The sequence below is a fragment of the Anarrhichthys ocellatus genome, unplaced genomic scaffold, assembly GCF_004355925.1.
Source record: "Anarrhichthys ocellatus isolate YVR2014 unplaced genomic scaffold, GSC_Weel_1.0 scaffold21, whole genome shotgun sequence".
Classification (NCBI taxonomy): domain Eukaryota; kingdom Metazoa; phylum Chordata; class Actinopteri; order Perciformes; family Anarhichadidae; genus Anarrhichthys; species Anarrhichthys ocellatus.
This window is the reverse complement of record NW_022280051.1, coordinates 104,164-121,050: the sequence shown is the minus strand read 5'-3', so window position 1 is coordinate 121,050 and position 16,887 is coordinate 104,164. Positions and strand designations below refer to the sequence as shown.

Below are 16,887 nucleotides of genomic sequence, written 5' to 3'. Positions count from 1 at the left end.
ACCTTACTGGAAAATGACTCCAGTAAAAGTCACCTATTAGAATACTACTTGAGTAAAAGTCCTAAAGTATCTGATATTTATTGTACTTAAGTATCAAAAGTAATTTTCTGATATTAAATGTACTTAAGTATTGAAAGTAAAAGTACAAGTAAATGCTGTTAATAAAAAAGCAAAGGGTCAGAATTTTGAGAATTATGAAGTTTATTATTTTAAGTGCTGTGGCACCATGACCAAGGACAAGGAGCTGTGTTGAAAATAATTGGGTTGGCTGTGATCCATCCAGGAGCAACAATATTCAACATAATATATTGTACATAAGTATACTTTTGCATCTGCTATGAACTTATCATCATAATTCTCAGAAAAGCAATATGACACTATGAAGGAGTTGTAACAGTGCGTTTATAAGTATGCTCATTCCAACTAGAGGATGTAGAGGGCAAATGCATAATATTATGTTCAGCAAAGAATATCCACTTGATGCATCAGGTCAGTGTTTTGAGAAAGGACACCTGCCTTGTAAACTCCTACGGGCCTGATTTGAACACAATAGGCAAAGGTTTTGCTCAAGCTGAATCTGCTACCATCATAACTCCATCTGATCATCCACAAAATGACTCAAATATCAAAACATGATCGATACTAAAGCAGCAACCCAGTGATTACTTGAAACTGAAAAATGTCCTGTTCATCTTCAAAAGGCAATTCTACTAGAATGTAGCTTCTTTACATTCTATTAGAATGTAAAGAAGCTACATTGTATAGAACGATTCTATTGAAGTTATTCCTTTTTTAAATGCTTTAGACGAGTCACTAATCACTTTAAAAGAGTGATATACAGACATGAGATTGATCTTCTCATGTCACTCTCTTTATACAATGATATAAATTCATCCCCGTTTTATTGATATCTTACGAAAAGTTACTCCTCATTTTTCGTGCGTTTTTCCTGCAAAAGTCCAGCAACATGAGTCTGTTTTCGCTTGTTACGCGCATACTGTCTTTCCAAAATAAACTTCCATCTTCACAGGAAACAACTAAGGTTTAGGCGATGAAACTACTTAGTTAGGTTGAGGAAAAGATCGTGGTTTGCGTTAAAATATCTACGGAAGTGGCGTTGCTTAAGTACGGAAGTCACGTCACAAATAAATCAACATTGGCTTCTCGTTTCACGCACGGAACAAACTGCAGCCTCCTGGAGGAAACACCAGTGTTTGTTTGACCCATCCACCTCTCCTCATCCCACCCGTCCTGTGTGGAATTCTACTCGTGTTGTCGCTCGCTAGCTTTAGCATATAGCATCCTGGGCATCACTGGGAATCTAAACACCGCGGCTTTGAGAGCACTTGTTTTGCGCATTAACGTGATTAACCAATGATTTAACTGATTCATCAAACCTGCTTGCTTGCAGTCTCTGTTCCACCACAGTCCCCGACGCTGGTCTCATGATTCATTTTGTTTCTAAAGATAGATTTGATTTTGTAGCGAGTAACGAAGGTTTCAGGGGAAATGTATCGGAGTAAAAGTATCAGTTTTCTTTGCAAGATGTAGTGAAGTAAAAGTAAAAGTCAACAGAAATATAAATAGTGAAGTAAAGTACAGATATCCAAAAAAACGACTTAAGTACAGTAACGAAGTATTTCTACTTCGTTACTATACACTACTGATAGTATAGCATGTCGAAAACTATCATATAAAAGCCATTCAATCAGGAGAGACTAGAATTTCACAATAATTTATTACACATTGTACAAATTTGAATGGTGCAACGTCTTTGGCAAATGGACTTCATCTTGAAGGAAGACAATCGAGGGCTGGTGATGCTGAGGTCGGATGAGGCATAATCCCGCTGGAGTCCAGCCACTGGTCGTGGTGTTGATGAAGGGAGTTGATGCAGAGTTATAAACGTCATAGTATAGCATGTCGAAAAAAAGTTCTAAAAACATAATAGTAAACATTCATAGTTTAGTAGGTCTGAAAAAGTGAAAATAATTTTTGTATAGCATGTCGAAATAATGAATTAGTGTATGCAATAAAAAGTAATTATGTTACAAAAAATGTCGTAGCATAATGTCATAAGAAAGTCAAAGCAGAGATTTGTTCCTTTATATTTGAGTGTACACTGTTGTGAAATTCCATTATCCCTCCAGCAGTAGATACAGCATATAATACAGAAAGACAACAAAACAATCATTGAGTCAACATCCATTTATTTTTATTATAAAAAAAAAAAAAAAAAATCGAAATTTTTAGACTCTGAAAACAGAATGACATCAGAGTCCTTTACCTAGATTCATTTTAAACTTATTTGTTCCTCAAAAACAGAGTAAATCATGCCTCCCCTTCCCAACGAGCCTGAGAAACAACCTTTACAAATGAGTGATGAAAGAACAAAAAGCACAATGCCAAATAACAAAACAATACAACTTAAAAGGTATTTCCAAAGGGAAACAAATATATTTTAAAGCATAATGCTTCAAATGCATTATTTTTTTTCCAGCAGAGACAAACAAAAAGTAAAATAAGCACTTTGGTCTTCTCCCTCAAACACACTGAAGATGATTATGCTAGCAGTTAGCAGAATGCTAACTCATTAACTGAGGCAACAAAAGCCTTTTAGTCACATTTAAGATATTTTCTGTGGGTATGATAGCTTCCTGTACCATGCGGGATTTACTTCAGCGTGATGTGAATTGTCAATAAAATATTCATAAATTCAGAGCTAGCACTCGCTTGAACAGCACACACATTAAGCTGGTGAGGTACAAACAAAAAAAGAAAATCTCTTGACATTGAAACATGACGTAATTTATGTACTTCCATTTTAAATCTGTTTTTAAAGTGCATATCTTCGTTCAGACCTGCTTTAACTGCAGTGTTCAGAAACCTGTGACAGACAGAGGCTAGTCGACTTTCACTTTTTATTACCGTCAATTGTCATGCACATGAACCGCCCGTCTAATCAGCTCTGTGATATCTAGTTCTATACATCAACTGAATTTTTTAAACTGGTAGATGATGGAACCGTCTAATCTTGGCCGACGAAAACTGACCAATCAGACAGTCCCAAAAAAATGTCAGGAGCTAAAGTATTCATGCTGTTATGGTACGCTGTCATACACGTCATTAACCCCTGGCTTCAAGGGAGAGAAATTACATTTGATGCTAAACTGCAACACGAGGAAAATATAAAGAAACCTCCTTTTTGATTAATATGAAATGTTTTTCTTTATGTATGTGAATGTGTTGTACGATATAATTATATATTTTAGAATAGAATATCACTTTCCCTTTGTGGAATATTTGGGGGCACTATATAGAGCAGAACTTTAACACTCAGAAATCACTCATTTATTGTCCCGCCTTCTTCTTTGAGTGTCAGAATTCTGACACAGGCTGTCAAATCAAACTACGTCTTTGCCGAACACCCGTCTCCTTGATCTCAATGAAAAACATCAGCAGGTCAAGGAAAGACACTGAAAACCGCTGTGCCAAGAGGATACGACTGCACTTATACGAGGCTACGTAAATATGCGATGGCGAATGTTATTGACATGGATTCACCTCGAGGACTTTCCTTTCATAAAGGATGGCTCAGCGTACCGTATGATACATGAGATAAGAAAGGAAGCATTGATGCACCTTTCCTTAGCATTTAAAGAATCCAACCAGCTCTCATCATGGCTGCCACTTAGTATAACCGAGTTAAATGACCTAGAAGTATCCAAGTAGAAAAGACTATTGGACCTCAGCCACAGTGTCAGTTTGAGAGACAAATCTGTTATTTTACACAGAAACAACAAATCGGGATCATCACGAAAACAACAAAACCACGTCACTCAGATCTAACCAGATACAAAAGGATCTTATGTTAAGTAATTTAGGAAGTAGCTTCACGCGAGAGGAATAGGCTAATGTCCTAATCTGCCCTTAAAAGTCGGCCTGCTCTGCTTAGTTATATTAAGCAGATCATTTCTGTGAGGACATGTGACTACAGCACACATGCATTACCAGGAATACTGTCAAATCCATTGATGTGGGACATGAAACTGAAGTCAGTAAAAAGGGATGTTTTTAAACGTCAGAGGTTTGTGTTAATGTCACCTATCGTCTGTTGTTTCCATTAACTGGAGGATTGTTTCTTTGCATTGCTGATGTCACGAGGTGTTTCACCTCCCCGGTAAGAACCAAACCTGGGAACTATTTTCTCAGGTAAGTCGGCAAATTAAAAACTTTAAATACAGAATGGTTCCATCCATCAACAGACAGACAGCGCTGGTATGAATAGGGAATAGATGTCATCTGTGAAATGCCAGTAATTTAATGTATTTAATGTCGGTGGACCATTGTTTTCACCAAATCTGCCAAGTTTGAGATCATAAAGTACCCTTGTAAATGTAGTTTTATGAGGATATGCTCTGCTTGCATCTGTAAAGATACGTTTTGATTATTTATTCAAACCATTAGGTTTGCAATTCAACTGGAGACTCATCTTCCACCAAATGTATTTTTTGTCTGCAGAAAACCACTGGAGTAGAATGTGTATTCTAAAAAACAAAAAGAAGACTCACGGTTGTAACAGTTTGAAATTCAGTTTTAAAATGTACTTAACATATAAATAATAACCTTACGTTATAGCAAATAACGACACGAAAACTTACAATAAAATGATAGTTGTCCCATCGACAGCTCGATACTTTGCCTTCAAACGTGCGAATGAAATGAAAACGGAACCGTTGCGAATGCAGCCGAGATCCTAAACCGTCACATTAAACATAACTTATGCTTAGTAATAATAATACTAACACTTGCTGTAGACAGGTCAAATATAGCATTCGTTTGTGTCATAGAACACAAAACGTTAAACAAACTACAATTCAAATAAACCCTAAGTAGAAAACACTGAGTGGGTAAATAAATAGGCTTTGAATTGCACAAAGTGAGAACGTTGACGGTGAAAGCACTCCAATATGTCGAGACGTTCGGACTTTCAGTCAGTCGACCCGTTTAAATCAGTCAGACGAGCATTCAGTGAGTCAGTCAGTGAGAGTGAAGGCCGACGCCCGTTCTCCGTTCACTGTCACGATTTAATCTTCCACAGCTGTGAACAGGAAGTAAAGGAACAGGATTAATACACAAAGCTACACAAACAGGCAGTGTTATTTGTGCTTGTGCTAGTGAGACGAAACTATGAGCACATTTCAATTGTTAAAGATATGAACCAACTAGAACCTCAAATCATCAAAGAAACCGAAGGAGACACGGCGTGGTCTTCAGTCAGTCTTAAGTGGATGGAACAAATATTTTGTTGAACAATAGGATACATTTCCACAACAATGGGCTGTGTCCGCATAGCGTCGTTTTCTGAGCGCAAGTGTCTTTTTTTTTTTTCAATTGTTCCCAATAAGGAACGTCACAAGCTTCCAGTACCGCTTTCTGGTCCGACCTGGCACACTTACCTTCAGGTTAAATCCTAACAGGTCAGATATGACTCCTGACACGGCAGACAGGATGACCACCTGGGTGATGTTGTAGAGCAGAGGGTTCATAGTCAAACCATACAGCCTGAAAGGAGTATCCAACTCCTGGAGGAGGAGAGAGGAGAGAGAAGAGAAATAAACAGTTAAGATTTTAAGGCGTATTTAAAAGTTCATAAAAAGACTGTTGGTGCAGGTATCACAACAGAAAGAGAGTTTTGAAGATGGGCGGTACCTTGAGTAGTTTGGTAGCCAGTTTTAGGACGTTGTTCACCAGTGTCAGCTCCTCTTTCTTATTTGGCTTCTTCTCCATCTTCAGATACAGGTTGATCTGTGACACACACACACACACACACACACACACACACACACACACACACACACGACGTCAGTGTTTGGAGACAATGTTCGGCTGTGGGGTTACGCATGTAAACTCTGCGTGTACCTGTTCGGTGAGCAGTATGGAGGTGTTGCTGTACTTCTTGCTGGTCTCAGAGCCCAGAGTGACGAACCTGAGCAGGAACAGAGACAGACTGGAGCACCAGATCACCAGCTCCCAGTTATAGTGACACTCCAGGAAGGTTTCATGGATGTGGAGCAACTGGAAGAAGAGAGGCAAGTTCATTTAAAAGTGGTTATTTTGGTATAAATTGTGTTTTTTTTTTGGTCTAAGTCGTCAAGGCTTACTGATGAACTTAAAGCCGCTATGTGTAGAATTTAAAAAGTTCGATGGTTTGACCCACTCAGAACTTACCTGGGCACAGCAGATGAAGACGACAGACAGAGTAAGCAGGAAGGCAGACGACACGATCACATCCACTGAACGCTGAGGACCCCGTCTCTGCAAAAGCAACAGTCCAGAGTTACACTTGTGTGTTTATGTCTTTGTGTTTCAATCCCCACAGCCGTGAATGAGCCCAACTCCCGAATGAACAGATATATATATTTCATAAGGGAGGAAACCTTGAGGTAGGAGCGTAGCGACAGCCACATCTTGATGTTCTGGACTTTCTTCAGTCTAAAATGGGGGACCTCAGACTTCCTGGCTCTGCGGGCCGAAGTCAGGTGACCAAACAGTTTGGCAAACAGCAGCCTCTGAAACACACGCGTATGAACAATAATCGGTTTAATCAGAACTGACGGGAGAGTTCATACTTAAAGCATCCAACTAAACGTTGTGCTGAAGTAAAGAACTCTCGCAGCTTCGCCATCAAAAGCAACAGCTCAGCAGGTCTTTGTCTCACCTGCTTGTAGGTCCTCTCTGCCACACTGAGCAGGAAGAAGAAGAGCCATATCAGGCAAACGCGTACCAGGAAGCTGAGGGTTACCATGGTGATGACCAAGGCGTCCGATCCAGACCCGCCCCCCAGTGCCACAGACAGCAGCTCATTGGCCGAGAGCGTGGTCAGCTGATCCCAGTCGCTGTACTGAGCCAGCCTGCAGGAGACGGACAGAGACCGACGTAAGTAAACCGGACAATATTTCAATATTTGTACTTTTCTAACTATTAGTGAGAAAGCACGCGTCTTGAATCCCTCAATTTCTTAAATGTATTATATTTAGATGACGTGTGTTATGCAAAGCAGTACCTGTACACAAAAGGTGTGAGGCCGAGCGTCACTGAAACCACGTTCCCAAAGACCTGGTAACCAATACCAGGCGTGTAGAGATTCACCTGTGTAGGGAGGAGGACCAACAGAAAGAAGTGAATCCTTCTTTGCCTCAGTTTGTTGTCTTTTTGCACAAACGTAGGTAGGTAAGACATAAGATGTATGCGATTCCTTTAAGACCACAAGAATCGTCACTCACTCGGTTCATGATCATCCCGCTGATCTCCAGAACGGACATGTCGGCCTTCTTACACTCGTTTCCCTCCCACACTATGGCGCTCACTCTCTCCAAACCGGGATTGGAGCTGTGCAGCCAGGGAGCGTGACCCTGAGGGCACAAAACAAAAACACACACAAAACATTCACATTATTATTGACCTGTCTATTTACTGCAACCCCTTTGCTCTGGAGTACTACTCAAATGGGACTTTGGGGAAAAGACAGAAAGCCGGGAGACAACAAGTCTTTGTGATTAGCAGAAGAAGTCTGGGTTGAAACCAGACAGAAAAGTGCAACTTATTAAGATGTTTCGACAGCATTTAAATGACTTTTTAGTGTTAAGCAGCTCATAACTACAAAGTGAATACAAACATTTAAATGGGGTTGAAATAACAAAACCTAGACATCTTAAAAAAAACAACATTTTTCAATCAAATTAAGCTTTAGATTCCTATTAATATTTAGAAGTGCAAATCATCAAAACTGTCTAGCACCGAGCGAGCCACACGTCTCATGTAAGAGGCCTTACAGACCTGGTGGAAGGGGTCGTCTCTGTATTCCTTTTTAGCAGGAGGACAGACGGGCGTCCCTCCTCCTTCTCCCTCTGTAAAGAAAAGGAGTCACAGTATTAATTCCACTACAAACACCAAAAGATTATCGATGAGCAGGGACTTTAGCAGGGTCATCAAAACAAGACAGTCATTCAAACAGACAAGTCACAAATGTTTCTTTAGCTGTTCTATGCCAATCTCATCTGCAGACCTGTCTCTGATGTGCAGGAGGATCTGCACTCAGCACAGTGCAGGAAGTCTTCCCACATCAGGTCCTCTGTCTCGGACTCGTGTCGAGTGCTCTCCGAGTCCTGAGTCCTCAGACTGGAACATCTGGAGCTGCAGCTGGTGCCAGACTTGGGAACGTCCTGACAGACATCAGAGAGGATTGTTGTTTTTATTTTAGAAAGATATGAAACGATGCCTTTGTCCCGTTTCCACGGGTTGCCTTTTGTGTGCGTTTACCTCCACAGCAAAGTGTTTCTTGTAGTGGTGTGCGTTCTTGCGGTTTCTGAGTGTCGAGTCGCTGTTCATCCTTTCGACTCCCCTGCGGAGGGCGCTGTAGGACGCTTCAGGGTCCTCCTCGCTGGACGCCTCATCCGATGCTGGCTCCTAAAAGACAGAATCCACGCATCAGCCACATCCCGCAGAGACAGACATGCTGTGGGTCTGTAGCCAAAACAGTGGTTATGCTTCTTGTTCAGATGGATCACCTTGTTGCCGCTTGCTAGCATCAGTCCCGTGCCGAGGGGCGCGTGAATGTGCGCGGGCTGGACGTGAGAGTTCCAGCACACCTCATCGGCCCGGTTCAGCAAATCACACCGCTGCTCGTGGAGCTGAAGCCCCTCCTCGCTGCTGCGATTCGTCACCCGGCCGTCCAGCGACACGTATCCGTTGTCCGTCTCGGTCGACTTGTCGATGGACAGCTTGGACTTCTTGGATCTGAAGGAGGAAGCAGAGGAAGGGAAGGAGGACAGGTAGAAGGACCAGCGAGAAGGAGAGATCGATAGAAAAAAAAGATAGACGTGTGTGGATGGACAGATGGATACAGACAGATATTTAGATTAAAAAACACAACGAGGCAGTGAGTTCAGCAGTTGTGAAGTTCATGCGGTGAGATAAGTCACACTAACAGGAAGCATTCAACACTTCACTGTGGAACATTCATACAAAACGAACACCGATATTGGAGACAAAATGTTGCGCAAAACGCGATGTACTGGAGCATTGACAATCAATTAACTATAGTGTCATCAACGTGCAAAACCTAGTGTAACAGAGAAATAACTGACTGAGGTGGAGGTGTCTCTTGCACCGAGTGCTGAAGTGAGTGTGGCAGATAAATCGATAGATGAAGAAACCCAATCAGGAAGTTATTTAGTGCTCTGAATGTTCCACACTGTTGTTGAAGCTGGTCAAAGTAGAAGCTTGGGGCGTAAGACAGTTACGGTCAAATTCACTTTATAGGCGTAGAATTGTTTTGGAGAGCAGAACTCTCAGATAGATGGTTTTTGGTAGAACCACGGCCCACGCTTCTTTTTAAACACACAGCTCGGTCAGCAAGTCATGCACATCAAAGTCAGCCGCACGGTCCCTTCGTTCCTCACTGACACAGTGGCGCCAAAGACAAACGAATGTTTTCATTGTGATAATTTGGCGGCTCGGGAATTTAACAGTTGTGCAGACAATGTTGCTTATCATCAAATGTGATTTATTCAGGTCGACCGATGAGAAATTGGGCAATTTTATGTTGGAAGATAAAAGTGAACGATGTGATAAGAAAGGAAGAGACGGTGCAGCTGACGAAGCCGAGGTAAGGTCTGACTCCAGGCCGGGGTTCAGTTCTTGGCATTTCAGTTAAAAAATAATGACATTAAGAGTACATGTTTAAGAGTAACCAGTAAGATTATGAGACAAAATGTAATTATTTGATGAAATTTATTGATTTTACCAACAAAAAATAAATAATATTCTCACTAAAGTTGGCAAAAACGAGAGAACTTTACAGCTGGATCAATCGGTGAACTGAACCCCAGTCCTGTGTTAGTATATCATCTCGTTTTAGGAAGATGAGAAACGAAAATACACACCCAGCTTTACAGATATCATGCCAGAAATCTTGGAAGAGAGTGCCCAGGCTGTATGTGGTGCTGGCTGAGTGGGAGTGTGGCGCCCCCTCCTGTGTGTTATCGGTAGTGCTAGACCCGTCGCCTTCCCTATGCACCTCCATCTGAGATGCCTTCCTCAACTTCCTTCAGTTTGAAAAGAATAGAGAGTGGAGAGAGACTTAAAGAGGAGACTAAGAAGACTTGGAACTAAAGCAGTGTGTCCACTGGGAAACCCTGGCTGCATTGTCTTATTATAATGTAAACTAGTGTAAGCAGTAAATAATACTTTAACACCCGCCAGACACAGACGCCAATACAGTAAAAAGGCAAATTCTACCAAAACCCTCATTTAGGTTGTTATTCTGCAAAAGTAGATATTTGAAGCTTGTAGCTTTGAAACAATGCGATTATAAAACATCACATTTCCACTTATAGCCTTTTGTTGTGTTATATCAACTTTTGCAGTATATGTACGTAAACTGTGATAAGAGGAGAAGTGAATCCTCGGTATAATAAATGTTGTATGAGATCGTATGCATTTTCTGACCTGGAGACTGATTTCTCCGTTTGTCTATGAGATGAAATGTCTTGGACTACAAGACTTGGATGAGGAAGAGAGAAAGACACATATAGAGGAATGTACAGAGGAACAGAGTCTTGTGTAATTATGATTTTTCCTCTTTCTTTAATAACAAGAGACCCAAAATGTATTCCCTGAAGGCACAAAACACCATTAACTCGCTTCCTTCCAAAACCCTTTCCCAAAAACTGTGGCATGGTCCAATTTTCTTCCCAAGAGTCTGAAAATTGTCTTTAAATAATTATGAACCAGAAACAGCAGCCAACACACTGATGAGCTGCAAACCGACAGAGAACCACAAACTGCAAGTCTAAGAACTACAAAAACACACCAAGTAAAGCAAGCTACGTCCTACTTTCACACACAATCAATCCCGTCTGTCTTTAACCAGCGGCATTACATTTATCATGGAGAGATTCCAAGGCTGGCATGTAATCTAGAGATAGTAAAAGATCCTTTAAAGAACATAACTGTCAAAATGACTCATTTAGAAAGATTAAATGAATACTATATTAAGTCGGAAATCTGAGAAGAGTCTGTTGATATTGACAGGAAGTCTCTCCGTGATAAATAGGCTTTTATTCAGTTTGAGTTTTTGTGAAAGAAGCTGACTGAGAACTTGTCAGAACAGTGAGAACAAACGCAATCCAGCACTTTCTACATCTCCTGCTTATCTCCATTTCCCCTTCTCGTCTTTATCTCCTCCCGTGTTTCCCTTGCTTGATCTCTACTTCCCTTCTTTTCCACTCTCCACCTCGGTTTATCATTTCCCCTTTTATCTTCTGCACCGCTTTCCCTCATAAAACAGCATTCCCTCAGTTCTCTCCCCCGACCTTACCTGCGTCTCTTCCCCCCGCTGCTGGAGACGGGTTTCGGGGTCCTGGTGGAGACGATCTGACAGTGGACGGTGCCCAGCAGCAGCATGAGCCAGATGGCTCCAAACACCTCGGTGGTCGGTATCCCATGAGGCTGGGGGATGATCGCGTACAGGGCTGCTGCTGCAACTGCACATTTGGAAAATGGCATCCATTAAAAAAATATAAACACAGACATCAGATCACAGTTTAAATGTTTGCATTTCTTCACAGCTTCAAACTTCATCGTTTGGGTTTTCCAGTCACAATGGACCCTACATGGATTCCCAATAGCCTTGCAGCTATACGTGATGTGCGTATAACTTCAATACTTCTATGCAGAGAAAGTCAAGGTGCTAAAAATCCAGATGTTTGTGGAGACCAAAAAGCGGGTAAAGATTCCACGTGTGATGCGTCGTCTGCTGGATGTGCAACTGAGCAACAACAAATGACATAACGGCTGCATCTTGGGTTTGTGCATCTGCACTCTGGTGCTCAAAATGAACTTGATGAAACTGTGGTAATAATTCGAAAAAGGAAGGTTTGCGAGTGTTGTTATGCGGCATGTGGGGGAAGTTAGCAGGAAGGGCGGAGGGTTAGAGAGAGAGATGAAAACAACAGTCTGCTTTCAACGGGGCTAAAAAGGGCCTCGTGGCGTATGTGGTGCAAAACACTGCTCAGACATCTGAGCAGCGTTTGTGCAGATATGTAGGCGTAACACTGCGCTTTCAAGATATTGTGCATACCGCATGTGCGTTCTAAGAAAAGCTGCAGATAAGACGCACAGCAGAAGCTGTTTAACATTTTGTGAACTTGGTTTTCGGTAAAAGATTTAAACATCTAATGAGGTTAACTTCAGCCGAGATACCAGTAAACACTGATGACGATGCTACTCGAACCATGTTCTCACACTCTCTCTCTCTCACTCACACACTCACACACACACACACACACACACACACACACACACACACACACACACACACACACACACACACACACACACACACACACACACACACACCTTGCAGCAGATAGAGAGCCAGCAGTAAGAGGTAGATGGTTCTGGAGGTAACCTGGATCCACCATCGATAAAAGAACGGGAAGAAGACGACTCTGACGATGCCTTTCCGGGTCAGGGACGTCCACGGACTATCTGGTTTGGCCTTGGCAAACGCTGAACCTGCGGAGGAAGAGAACAAAATACACACACACTTAGTTTCTGGCTTAATTAGTTAATTATTTTTTCATTTCTGCAGATCCATCCCCCTCTTTCTATTCATCCTCTCTCCTGTGTGTGTGTTTTATGTTCTGTATCTTTTAGCTTTTGCAGAAAGCCTCTGAGGTATCTAATCTAATTAGCTTGATGGAAAGGAAGTTTGCACACACAAAATATTTTCTCACCTCTAACCAAATCCACATCTATAAGGTCTGGTTTGACATGTCCTGTCTTCTTTGGCTTATTCCTAAAGCCCTGCAGGGGGAGACAGAGCAACACGGAGTCAACGCCAGACAAGGAAAGAAACAGAGAAACACATTATTAATGTACATAGAAACACACACACAGGAACTCAACTACAGGAGGCTTCTCATGCACTTTATGCCTTCATACACACACCCACACTACACCACACACACACACACCATCAGTGTTTGAGGAGGCACACCGTGCATTGAGGCTCACACGGCTAATGGCTCTGACTTCACTGCATTAACATCTACTCGCACATCTACAAGATTTAACTCGGCACGACCTGGAAAGAGGTTTTATATACATTAAAGCATTGAGTCGGTCTAAATGTTCATTCATCTCACTGAGGTAAAGTTATAGCTTTAAAGTTGGTGCTTTGTGCAGTTTATGAGCCTGAGAGTAAAACTCCCCTGTAGCACACTGGCTTCCTGTGCCAACCAGTCACTTCCTCCTATAATGGATATTACACTCTCTGTGTGTGTGTGTGTGTGCGTGTGTGTGTGTCACTGCTGGGTCAGCTGTGATGACAAACTGTACTGAAACTTTATGAGCAGCTGTAAATTATGTAATTGACATGCTATTTGGTGCAAGGACTGCCTTTCAGTCAGCGACAGCAGAAAATAATAAATACAAATGAACAATTAAGTGTGTGTGTGTGTGTGTGTGTACACTTTTACAGCTATCTTTGTAAGGACCAATTTGAGTTTTAGACCAGTCCTCACTTTGAAACAGACCTTCAAAGGCCTGTCTGAGGGTTTAGACCTGGATTCAAGGTTCAGGTTAGAGTTAGTTTTAGGTTGGGGGTCAGGCATTGAGTTTAATTTGCCTTAATTTGAGCGCAGAGGAAGAGACGGGACAGGGAGAGGGGACGACGTGCAGCGAAGGGCCACGGGTCGAATCTGAACCCGAACCCGGGCCGCCTACCAGGTCACCCAGACATTTAGTCCTGACGGTTCGGGTAAGAGTAAGGGGCGTTAATGCATCATGTCAATGAGTGTCCTGACAAAGATAGAAGTACAAGGTTGTGTGTGTAAGTGTGTGTGTGTGTGTGGTTAACTACAACAATGCCCGAGTTACTATGAGCAGCCTGACAATAGCTTGGTTTTGATGAGGTTTCTTATCAATGGCTCCGAGTAAACAGAGACATGACCACAGTGCTGTGTATTGTACAACATGTGAACACACACACCCCCTTGTACTTCTATCTTGACCAGTCAAAATTCCCTTTTAGACGACACTATTTAGGCGATTTTCATAACCTAGTCTTGTGTTTAATCATTTAACATTCATATTGAATAAAGCAAGCTATCGAAGAACATCTTTTGAGTATCGGCACCCAACATTAAAGACAAAAACCTTTCAATCAATACTCTGCTCTACTCGAAGGCACATTTTTCAACACTTTACATTTTCAGGATGTAAGTCTCATTCAACAGGACCGTGAAATGACACAAATCTGTCCACTTGGATCGGACTGGCTCATTCTAATATTTACATACAGGCCAATCAGGTCTTGTGTTATCAGTAAATGGCTTGATGGGGGCCCTTATCTTCAAATAGCCCAACCAGCAAGCTATTATGCAGTGTGTGCGTGTGCGCAGGGCTAAAAGAAGCCGATCAATAGCTTCCTCTTGGCAGTAGCTTTACCGCAGCATTAAAGTCCTTCACAAATATCTCGCCTGGCCACAGCTCTTATCTCTGAGAGACTCAGAGTCTCTTATCTTTATAAACTACTTTCTCCTCCAGTTACAAGCTGTGATGTTGCCTCGGTGACCTGGTCCAACATGCATGAATGTCATTCATTATCAAGGAAACAGCACACATTTTAAAATGTATTTCAACAATGAAAATACGAACACAAACCCAGCAGGCTATGCTGTAGTTTCAAGGTTTATACCAGCGGGTGGCGACTGGTTTTCCTCAGCAGAGCTGTCTGTTATTAGACATCTATTGTGCTTTTGCAAATTAACACTGTACATTGTTTTTAAGAAATTAAAAATAGTAATCTACAGCATGATAAAGACAGCTGTATCCTCCACGAGATTAAAAGGACAACTTGGTTATCTACATTTTCTATGAGGCTATAAACATTACGATAAACAGTTCACACTGTGTATCTATGCAAAGATAAACTCTGCGCTGTCTGCTGCCGATACAATCTGAGAAACCAATTACTCGAGAGATGAAGAACCAAGGTCGCAGCCTAGTGTTTTATGTGTGTGTGGACTTTGAGCTCATCAAAGACAATGTCTCTCACCGCCGTTTACAGGACAAGAGGTACAGTAGGAAGGAAGGAGGAGGTAGACGTACGGGGACAGAAAGCAGATATTGCTATTCAGAGGCCATCTTTATACAGATGTACACATTGAAGATCTCCTGTCACAATTATTCATTTAAAAACAACTAAACTAAATGTAACCCTGCCCTAAAAATACAGAAGCCTACATCAGGTACTCGGACCCAAATTTGAGAATGTTGGTTAAAAGAAAATCTCTTGTTCTATCTGAGAAGGGAGGGATTTAGAGGTGAGATGTCACAGCAGACAGGTGAAGAGGCTCTAGTTTCCACAGCTCTGGACTAAAAGCTTCAAGCCGTGCATACACACAACTCTGTCCCATAAACCTCTCATTTAAACCCACAAAGTAATATCATGGAGCACTGCACATGGGGGTAATTATTATGTATCGTACTCCACAAGAGCCAAACAACTCTGACGGCCGAGTTGTATTTTGGGTAATGTCTGCAGGTGGAGTTCTCTTTTCAGAAAGTGGCGGCTATGGAAGAAAACCACCTCTTAAAACTGAACGTAAAAGTGACACAAAGAGAATCTTGTTTTCCCGTTTCCATTGATAATACCTCTCTGCAGTGTCTCCACTTCCTACTACTTCCCTGTTCCTGGTTTAACCTGCTTACATACGACAGTTTGAAAAATCATAGCGCTTAAGATCCCAACAAAAAGCCACAATTGTGTAGATAATTAATATATGCCTTATTTTGTAGTGTTGCTGTATTATGATATGATACATTGTTATGTGTTAATGTCGGATTCAACAGAATAAAATATGATAATTAAACAAGGAAGACGAGGGAGCAAATGCACATGTCTGCTCACTAGAAGCTGGGAATGTACCTCCCTACCTCAGTTTGTTTTGTCTATTCCCGGAGGAACACAGCGCTGACACACAGAAATGCAGCCATATAACCCTGAAATAACAGCTTTGTCTTACGTCAATCTTTAAATTTGTGCTGACCTTCACGTCTGCATTGTTGCAGTTCTTTACACCCTAAAACTGCCACCCTGACCACGTGACTCATGCTAATCCGTCTGTGTGCTCAGTTCCCTTAATTGTCTGGCTGCAGCTTAAAAAAATAAAAAAAATTAAAAAAAAAGACAAGTTCTTCCTGCAGCCAATCACGAAGCAGTGTTGCTACAGTGTGACTGCAGAGTGGGGGTTAATAAACACATGGCGACTGAAATGAGCGATCAAACCAACCAATCACGGTCTAGCTGGCTACAGCGTGGGAAGCAGGTGTGCACTGTGGGACAACAAGAGGGACGTCCTCCCCCGCTGTATACTCACCAGAGAAATAAACTGCAGAGAGAAAGAGGAAAAGACGGATGGAAGAAGAGGGGGATGGAGATGAAGAGAGGAGAGATGGGCACGTGGACACCCAGCCGGGAGGGCAGAGAGGAGAGTGTTAAAAAGAAATCATTGGAAAAAGAACTGGCAGCATGGTGAGAGACAGCAAAGGCAATAAAATGAAGAAGAGGGAGGAAGATGGAAGAGTGAGAGTCAAAGAGGAGACGAGAACAACTTGACAAAAAGGGAGCCAGAAGAGATAGAGGATGAGGAGAGACTTAGACGAAGCAGAGCACAGAAAGAAAAACAAACAGGAAGATGACGAAAAAGAAAAGAAAGCCAACAATGAAAGAAACATACCTTTATTTCCCGCTGCTCCACTGACTTCTCCCATATCTGTTGGTCATAGGCGCCAATCTGGAAGAGCAGACGAGAG

General features: G+C 41.9%; 1 protein-coding gene across 6 annotated transcripts in view; it reads right to left on the bottom strand.

Moving 5' to 3' along the window:
* Positions 1-1,709: 1,709 nt before the first annotated feature.
* The window catches only part of LOC116389892 (putative homeodomain transcription factor 2), a 32,625-nt gene continuing 17,447 nt past the window's right edge, over positions 1,710-16,887 (bottom strand). Inside the window, exons 4-23 of one of the 6 annotated variants that reach the window (XM_031858976.1) lie at positions 16,812-16,868; positions 16,452-16,463; positions 12,804-12,873; positions 12,424-12,582; positions 11,384-11,549; positions 10,513-10,566; positions 9,948-10,109; positions 8,571-8,799; positions 8,323-8,469; positions 8,069-8,225; positions 7,840-7,910; positions 7,287-7,415; positions 7,067-7,152; positions 6,722-6,914; positions 6,441-6,572; positions 6,232-6,318; positions 5,923-6,078; positions 5,713-5,808; positions 5,460-5,585; positions 1,710-5,101 (exon numbers count right to left, since the gene is read on the bottom strand). In XM_031858976.1, coding sequence (XP_031714836.1) covers positions 5,081-5,101; positions 5,460-5,585; positions 5,713-5,808; positions 5,923-6,078; positions 6,232-6,318; positions 6,441-6,572; positions 6,722-6,914; positions 7,067-7,152; positions 7,287-7,415; positions 7,840-7,910; positions 8,069-8,225; positions 8,323-8,469; positions 8,571-8,799; positions 9,948-10,109; positions 10,513-10,566; positions 11,384-11,549; positions 12,424-12,582; positions 12,804-12,873; positions 16,452-16,463; positions 16,812-16,868 — 2,310 coding nt within the window. In that variant the 3' untranslated portion in view covers positions 1,710-5,080. The remainder of the gene's footprint in view (positions 5,102-5,459; positions 5,586-5,712; positions 5,809-5,922; positions 6,079-6,231; positions 6,319-6,440; positions 6,573-6,721; positions 6,915-7,066; positions 7,153-7,286; positions 7,416-7,839; positions 7,911-8,068; positions 8,226-8,322; positions 8,470-8,570; positions 8,800-9,947; positions 10,110-10,512; positions 10,567-11,383; positions 11,550-12,423; positions 12,583-12,803; positions 12,874-16,451; positions 16,464-16,811; positions 16,869-16,887) is intronic. The other 5 variants (XM_031858977.1, XM_031858978.1, XM_031858980.1 and 2 more) reach the window with 5 other exon arrangements.